Raw genomic sequence first — 9,437 nt, 5'->3', positions numbered from 1 at the left:
AAGCCCCTGTCACACCTTGAGGATTTAGCCAGAGTAAGCCTGATGTCCCAGAACCTTAAAAAACGCTGGCATATGCTGAATTTTCTATGTACTTTTTCAAATTTGGGTATATACATAGCTTATTCAATAACTTATTCAATGTATGCCAGATTTTTCGTACGTCAGGCATACGCTGGCAAAATCGTCAAGGTGTGACAGGGGCCTAAGTAACTACAGTTTTCCAAACCTGGGAGCAGCTCATCTCCAAAGCTAAAATAATATTTCAGTTACTTCCAAAGGTTTCAGCTGAGTTTAAAAGGAGGTGTTGAGGATATAGAGCAGAAGCAAGGAGAAGAGAAAGGAGGAGGAAAATCAAGCCATCTCCTCCATCAATCATTATGGAAAATGTGAAATCTTGAGGAAACAAGTTAGAGGAACTCAAAGTCCATATAGGGACCCAGAAAGAATATCAAAAATGCAGTATTATGTTTTTTACTGAAGCATGGCTACAGCATCATATTCTAATCTTCGCTGACTCTCAGTCAGGTTTCTGACCATATGAGCACAGAGATTTAAATGTAGATTACACAAGTTAACATTATAGCAGAAGAAGTGGAGTTGGTGGCTCACTAAATACCTCTGTGTTCACCTAGACAACGGACTTAACTGGGGATGAAACTGAAGTCATATACAAGAAGGGACAGATTACACTGTAACATATTGATATATATAGTGTATCGAGATTATAGCCCAAATATATCGTGATATTAGATTTTCTTCATATCACCATGAATAATCGTCTTTTCTTCAGTAATCTTCAACTAATTTGGTTAAAGGCAAAGACAGGCAGTCTTCTGAAACAATAACCTACCACCAGCAGTAATTAAGACTAAAAATATACAATATAAACATTTTTAAATAAAAAATATTAAAAAAAAGTTTTATATATAAAAAAAGTTTTAAATATTTTATATATTTTTCTTTTTGTTTTGCCATTTGCAATTGATTTAAAGGTGCAATGAAGGTTTTTTTTTTTTTTTACATTTTCTATTTCAGTTTATTCAGAGATGTTAATTTACGCAAAGTATCTATTTTTAGATTAGTCAAAAATAAATAATCGATAGATTTATCTATTACTAAAACAACTGATCGCTGCAAACTTATAAACAACAATGTCTTCAGTCAAAGGATTCTCCAGAAACCTGTAAGACAGACCACTCTATGAGGATAGCCTGGTCAAAGTTAGCATCAGATGCTTTGACCGATGAACGTGAACAAACTTTGGTTCCTTAAAGTCTAATTTTACTTCAAAATTACTCCTACTGTCAACTAACTTGAAACAGAGTCGGAACGGTTCCACAGAGAGAACTGGTACCTGCCAGTCAGACCTCAGGGTAACATAGAATAGGCCAGTCAAAAGCTGTGTATCTCACACAAAAAAATCACGGTATCAAAAATATAAAAATGTGTCAAAGAATCACCTGTAAATTCCTTAAGCAGACTGTAAAATAAATAGACCAATGGTATACAGGATTCAGTAAGCGCTCTATATGATTCAGACACATTTTTATAAAGTGTACATCTGGAATTCATAATTGAGAATAGGAGGATCTTTATATTCAGACTGCTTTAGACACTGTCATTTTTTTTTGTTCCTTACCCTTCAACCCCCCTAACATATTTCCTACCTGCAGGATGAGAATGAAGTAGTCAACAGCCTTGCCCCTTTGATAGACGTAGTGATGAGGCGATCGCTTGTCGTTTTCATTAAACTTGATCTCCTGGATGACATCATTATGCCGTAAGATTCGGAGTAGCACCTTGTCGGAGATCTGATTTGAGCTGAACAAGCTCACTTCTGCAGAAAAAACAAAAAACAAAAAAACAAAAACACAAAAATATGGAACTTATTTCATGTCATCAGTTTCAACTTCATCATTTCAAATCTACAGCATTCTGGCTCAAGTTTAGTAATCTTAAAAAAACAACAGCCACTATTTAATTCAGATACCGAAGTGCAATGTATGTGGAATAAGAGATAAAAACAAATCTAATCTCTCAGGCCTAACTGCTAAGAGCTGTGAGGAGAGTGGACTAATCCTGAACTAGGGCTGCAAGAACGAATCAATAAAATCGATAAAAATCGAATTTTAAAAGCGTTGGCAACGAATTTCATCATCGATTAGTTGTGTCGCGCGATTATTGCGTCATCCGCCGCGCCGTCATCACTGCCTCTTGACTGAAAGAGGAAGAAGAAAAAAATATGGCAGAGCGAGTCAGCGCCGCAGGTGCAGTGTTGCTAACTCAGCGACTTTTCAGACCCCTCCAGCGACTATTTTTCAAAAAAGCGACTAGCGACAAATCTGGCGACTTTTTTCGGTGTCACTGGCGGCTTTTAGAGAGTCTTACGTGAAAGCATGTATCGTTCCTACTCTAGGGTGACCAGACGTCCACGATTTCCGGGGACTGTCCCCGTTTTGGACCACCTTTCCCCGGCTAAAGCTGTCCCCGGAAATGTCCCCGATTTTACCGAGGCGAAAAATGTTGCGTGTAGACTGTTATTACGGTAGAGCTGTTGCGCGCAAAAATAGGTATTACGGTAGCTGGTTGCGCTGCTGATAACATAAAGATAAGGAACAGAGCGCACCACTAGAAGGGAGGTAATGATCCTTGTGGATGTCAGCTGCCATTAAAACACAAAAAAGAAGAAGAGCGCATCACTTTTAAAACAGAAGAAGAAGAAGAAGTGGAAGTTCGTTTTTTTACAACCTGTGGCAACTGATGGGGAGCTACGCTGAGTGATGGTAAGTGTGTTAATCAATTAACTTTATTCTGATCGGGCTGATCTTGTGATAAATGTTTGGTTTGTGTCCAGGTTAAAACAATAATAAAAAGTAAGACAAGACCACGAGTTGAGCATGAGTAAAAGACGCTGGGTTAAAATGTAGCAAAATGATTGAAAACTCCTTGTAAGGCGCTAATCTGGTACGCTGGTTCTCCAGGGATCAACGAGGGTTTGTATAAAGATGATTTAGAATGGATAGGTGACCTTTAGTTTATATTTCAGATAGTTATTATAAGTAGAGTTATTTCAATTTGTTTTGATGATTTATGGTTGTGATTTATGAGCATAGACTTCCAGTTTTTGGTGTGCATTTTTACTGCTCAGTTTGGATATATATGAAAGTTCCTTGTGAAAAAATAGGAGTCAGTAACAGGAGAACTGAATAAGACAAGATCTACATGATCTGAGAATGATGGAGGAAGAGATAACCACCTGTTTAATGTTAATTTATTATGTGGTTTTTGCTTGTAGCTCCTAATATTGTGGTAATTAGCATTTTTAGTATTTAGATGTGATATTAATAATAATAAGTTTTCATGTTGCACATCCTAATTTTTTTTGGAGGTGATTTTGATTATATAATGTCTCTGTTTTAGAATAATGTAAGATTGATGCTGGAGGAGTGAGGAAGAAGATAGAAAGACAGAAAGGAGATTGAATGAGAGAGGAGGAAACTAGGAACTCTGATAGAAAAAACGGTTGACAAGAAGGGAGAAAAAATTACTTTGAGGAGTAAAGCAGAGAGCAGGCAGAAGTCAAAAGAGGGCTAGAAACAAAAGCGAAGGTGGAGAGGGAAGAAAACAGACAAGACTGAATGACCAGATGGCTCTTTCAAAGAAGAGGAAGTGTCATTTTACGGAGAAATTACAATCAGAATTTCCATTGGGAAATTATATATGTATATGTTATTGCTGTTTATAAATATGGACTATTCTTGGATTATATACATTGTGTTGATGTTAAGCATATTCTGCTGTTCAATGGTTAAACTTGTTTAAGATATTTAAAAAGGTTATTTTGCTTTTTACTTGGTATGTCTTCTCTTATATTATTTTACCCAAATTACCAGGGCCACTGCCTCAGACCCTGTTCAGTTAATATTTCTGTTTCAAACATTTCATACATAATATTCATACATAATATGTATTAATAAAGTTCAAGTGATAAAGCGTTGACATGATTTGAGTGATAAACTAACATATTGAGTGATGTAGTGTGCAAAGTATGCTGTGGAACAAAGAGTGGCTGTATACTCAGGTTAGTAGGAAAAATGAACCTGCTACTTTGAGACACACAGGCCCCTGATGTGTCTAGGTGACAGTAAGAAACATAATGAACATATATGAACTTTACCTGCAGGCTTGACTACTACTTGTTTTTTTTATGTTAATGAAGAAAAAAAATATCTCTTATAGGTATGTACATTAGATGTAAACAGAATAAGTATTTGTTGCACTTTTTTGAAGAGGTGGGGGAACTCTGTCTCAACAGACAGTCACAGGCATAGAATAAATGTTTGTATTTACTTTTCTAAATTTCTTTTCCCCATGTCACTCTCCCCTTAGGAGGCGGCAGAGCTCTTTGGGCCCGACAAAATTGGAAAGCCCTGCTAATGACCCTTGACCCCTCCGCTCCCACCCCCACCACTTTGCCCCAACCCAGAGACACAGTTCTAGTTTTCTACTAATAACACTATTCATGTTATTAATCTTAGGACACACTAAACGTTTGGAAAGGCACATTCCTGGCTTTTACACTCGATTTTTGTTGTTTAAATATTAATAAATATGTAAAAATATATGAAACCATTACTGTCCCCGTTTCCTAATTATGATAAGATGTCCCTCTCAGCGCTGCAGTCAGAGCCTCAGCGTCCAGACTGCAAATGAAGCGCGCATGCACCGGGATTGACGGCGCAAATTGATCACAATAATTAAAATAGCCTGCGCTTTGTAAAGCGAAAAAAGTGATAAAATGCAAAAATTTTTCAAAAGAAATTAACATGGCACGGAACCACCATGTTTGTTTGGTTTTAAAGTGGGGAAACGTAACGTTAGTTTCTTAGGTAGCTCATCTGATGCTTTCCTTACCTTGTTAGTAGGTTACAGACAGTGATAAGGTTGGCTACTTATTTTACTTTTAATTTCATTTGAATTAGCTTAAGCAGCGTTTATATTTACTTTATAAATAAATTAACTTGCAAATTATGAGGGCAAAGCTTTTAAAGTTTAAATCTTCTGGCAAAGATAAAGTAAAGATCCAGCAATTTATGGAAGTAAAGCAGAATAAAATCCAGCAAGATCAGTAATATGTCAATTAATTATATGTCACATTCCCATGTAAATATCTGTCTTTGGAGGATGTGTTTTTTAACACCCCTAGTTCTCTCATTTTTATTCCAAATACAATTTATAATTTGAATCACAGGGCTATTTTTATCTCTATGGTTCAGTATTTTCTCAAGTACCACCTTTAACTGCTATACTTTCCTGTCTTAAAAGGCAGAACTCTTCTAGTCTAAAAAAACTAATTTGTTGAAATGGGGGGGCTATTGTTTGAACCCCTTAGGGGCTTTTAAAAACAAAAATGTCTTTTTTTGCGCTTTATGAAACAAAGTACCCTATATTTTGTGGATGTACAGCTACATTTCTCATGTAAGTTTGCGTAGTTTTAACACAAACATTTATTTTTCATATTGCACCAGTACAGTTAATGAGCAACCTGTACTTGTGTGCTTGTTTGTTCTGTCTAAAATGTTTATTTTGGAATAAAGAGGTTAATATAAAAAATATTTTTTGTCCGATTCATCGATTAATCGAAAAAATAATCGTCCGATTCATCGATTTTTAAAATAATCGTTAGTTGCAGCCCTATCCTGAACACATCAGCTCCATGTTAAAACATGGTAATGGCAGCATCATGCAGCAAGGATGCTTTTTCTCCCACCAGGAAAAGTGAAGCTGGTTGAGGTTAACAAAAGATAAATAGAACTTAATGTGGGGTAATACTGTAGGAAATGATTAGAGGCATCAAAAAGACATAAACCATTTAATGAGGGTCACTTTCAGGTTGACAATACTGAGCGTAAAGTCAGATCTACAACTCAACGGTTTGGATCAGGGGCCTGCAACCCGAGGCTCTCCGGGTCCTTCATAGTGGTGTATTATAGCATAGAAAAAATGTGGTTACTAAATGGGGTAACTTACTTATTGTTGAATTATTTGAATCCCTCATAAGCATGGAAAGCATTTTTTTTTTCCTCCAGTCATATTTGTATATATTTCTTTGTTCTAAAGTTCTTAAAGAGTACTCCTATTGCTCAATGTCAGAAAAGCTGATCAATGTTGGTCTAATTTATATTTCTCTAAAGGTTATTTCACTTTTGGGCTTCTAACCAACTTTTGATAACAGAGGGCTAAAATGTCTCTGTGTATCATAAGACATAACTAATGTTTACTTATTATAAAATGTCACAGCATGATTATCAGGTTACAATGAACTCTGACAATCAAGAGCCTGGTTGTAAATCTTGAGGAAGAGTAATCAAATAATTAAAAGCCAATAATCTATAGAAGGATGTTTTATTTTTAAAAGTGTCACAACTGAGTAGATGAGACCATTTTCCAGATCTTTTCCTTCTTACGGTAATAAAATTCCATTAGGATCTGTGGTTTCCATTCCTTTATGGATCAAACCTTTGGGGCCGACAGAACATAATCAGATGAGCAGTAAAACATGTCTATTGATTGTAGGTTATTAGTAAAGTATTGAGTAATTGAGTTCAGATTACATTGAGGGAACCTCCCTGCTGCCCACACATAGAGGACATAAGCAGCACACAGAGTTTTCCCATGGTAGGCTTGTTGTTTACATCCCTAACGGCAGGAAAACCTGTATGACGTGTTTCACCTTGCTGCCTGGAGATTTCCAGTCCTGGATCTCAGAGTTTCCCCCTGAGATGGAAATATATAATCACCCCTCAGCTATTATCTCACTGTAGTTTCTATTGCTTGAATGGAGAAAAGGTATACATTTTAAAAGATAAGTAAGCAGCTCTTCCTCAGGTTCATTAATAATTAAATCTAACCTTTAACTGTAAAATACCACACAACACAGTCAACCATTTCTCTATTTACTATACAAAATAGACTTCAGATTTAGGTTTAAATTATTCTACTGTTATTTTCTTATAAACAAATATAAATTTTTTAATAAATCCAATTAAATAAATTAAGAGTACCTAGTATCTAGTGTAATTGTAGCAACGACCTACAATAATTTGAAGAGCTTTTTACCCAGCCACACTTGAACATAACCCTCTTCCTCATCCTCCCCTTCTCGTTTAAATAACTATTTCAATAAAAGGACATAAAAGGTATAAGAGACAATCTTTTATTTCCGGGTGGATCATCTAAATAAGTGGTCCTCCTAATTGTCAATCAATCTGGTTATATGTTTACGTAAGGCCGTCCTACGTGCTCGTCCTTTTAGCTATCTTTTTCTGCGCATGAACACTTTCAGGCGTATATCTGTGGTGAGCTACGGTTTCAGACAGTCATTGAAGCTCACCTTTCTCACCGCGGTTCTTTAAAAATGGCTGAGGGTCATAAAAGAAAAAGGGTCCACGAAGTGTATGAGAAGAAAAGAAAGGCCTTAGAAGAGGCGGATATATCCCGTAATGCTTTGGGCAGAGAGCTCTCCTCCCAATGCATTCTGGGATTTGCTGTCACAGCGGCCAGCTGTCCCCATAGGCTGTCGCTAACCAACAGCGGCAACTAATCAGGGATCACGCACTGGAGGACGACTTACGTGACCAACGAGGAGCCAAAATTAGTGATCATCTGTCTGTACTGTCAGTTAACAGAGTTTGCTATATAGTCCCCGCTCTATATAGTGATTGAGGGATTAAGGGTTTAGGGCGTACATTCAGGGACAGTAAGCTTGTATGAGTTGTGCAACTTTTAAACAGCCTGGATGAGGAGAAATGGGCCTATGCACGCTCTCGCACATGTTTAATAGGCGTTCCCTCTTGCGAGCGGGTACAGGGTTTTGTATGTGCATTTTTTTTCTTTTTTTAACGTAGAGAGGGCAAGTTTCAAGAAAAAAGTAACGAAAAATCCTCCACAGAAAGGGAATACCAATATTTGATTTCTATTCATTGCCCCTTCCTAACATGTTGCTGCACACTGCCACTGAACTGGCTATAAAAAAGGTTCTAACTCATTTCTTTATTTAGAGGAAAAGAATCAGAATCAGCCAATTGCACGCTGAAATCAAGAAGATAGCCCAATAATAACGAAATTACTATTAACTTTGTCAGATCTGCAGCCAGATAACATACAGTTCGACTGTATCGCATTTCAAACTTTACAATAAAAAGACAAAAAATAATCGATATTAGGAAGCTCTTAAAATCACCATAGCAGTAAGACAAGTCAAAGAGCTTTATGATTTTACAAAATCTAGGGCACAATGTAACACATCTTACTTTAAGGCTTGCAGAAACAGCTCTCAGATTTCATTTTCAAAGTCACAACATGAGAAGATGGCTTTTTGTTTTAAAGTAGTCTTAAAGGTTTTAAGGCACAGTTACTAAGGCACAGAACTAATTTTGGTCTCTCTAAATTCATGTTGTGTTTTCCTTGTTTTTCATTAAGTGCATATTTGGTGAGTGGGAAGTGTCAGCCCAGTAATTATTTGTGTTATTAGTGTTATTATATTTTCTACATATTATTTAGCCATGGTGGAAATTCTTCATAAAATTCTGAAATAAATATTCTGATATTTAACGTTTTTATGAGCGCTTATGCCACTGGTTCATTCCAAGAGAAAGAAACAAAAAACAACAACAATGTTCTCAGAATATTTCCAAAGCCAAACTGCTTTCCCATCTAGCTTCCTTTAAACGCATATTTGTTGGCCTTTCATGTTATCTGCAGTACCCCTGTTAGCAGGAATTTTAGAAATGTTTTTCATCCACACCGATTTCCCAACCCGGTCAGTCTTTTGCAATCCGTGCTCAGCCGGGCCTCCGCCCAAGCTAGGAACAAAGAAACAAAGCCCTGTGATATATGCAGAGTAAAGTATGGCTGAAGGTAGTTATTCAAACAAACTCTCCTCATTCTAGTTAACGTATTAACTCAGGCCACACCCACTGTGTGCTTCTAACAAAAAACATATCACTGCAAACAAAACATTCTAGTTATATATTAGACTTCCCTAATTTGTTTGACCTTCATCTCATTTGATCTAATATCTATAATCTGTATTGAACCATAGCAGTTCTGAAAATCCGACATAAGTAAAGGAAGCTGGTGGAGATAAGGGCTGCAACTAATGATTATTTTGCAAATCGATTAATCTGTCAATTCTTTTTTCAATTGATAATCAGATAGTTTCTTAAAGAAAACTTTTATTAAACTAAACCAGGTGAAACTAAAACTTTTCCACTTCAGGAGTTCTGGATAGAGCATACTGGCAGAGGAAAGTTTTTTTTTTTTTTCCTTAGCTTAAATGCAAACTGTTTATATATCTTTTACAATTTTGGAGTAATTACTAAGTGGGTTGCTTTTTGAGTCTCTATACTCCAGTTAATGAGTAATTTATTACTAAA

At 36.3% G+C, this 9,437-nt stretch overlaps 1 protein-coding gene across 3 annotated transcripts in view; it reads right to left on the bottom strand.

Moving 5' to 3' along the window:
• LOC119791897 (metal transporter CNNM4) overlaps positions 1-9,437 on the bottom strand; it is a 51,239-nt gene that overhangs the window by 18,140 nt on the left and 23,662 nt on the right. For all 3 annotated transcript variants that reach the window (XM_038298263.1, XM_038298264.1, XM_038298265.1), the window contains exon 4: positions 1,668-1,837. In XM_038298263.1, coding sequence (XP_038154191.1) covers positions 1,668-1,837 — 170 coding nt within the window. The remainder of the gene's footprint in view (positions 1-1,667; positions 1,838-9,437) is intronic.

This window comes from Cyprinodon tularosa, unplaced genomic scaffold (genome assembly GCF_016077235.1).
Source record: "Cyprinodon tularosa strain WSP-4 unplaced genomic scaffold, ASM1607723v1 ctg404, whole genome shotgun sequence".
NCBI classification, from domain to species: Eukaryota; Metazoa; Chordata; class Actinopteri; order Cyprinodontiformes; family Cyprinodontidae; genus Cyprinodon; species Cyprinodon tularosa.
The sequence above is the reverse complement of the archived record's forward strand: the minus strand, read 5'-3'. Positions and strand labels throughout refer to the sequence as shown.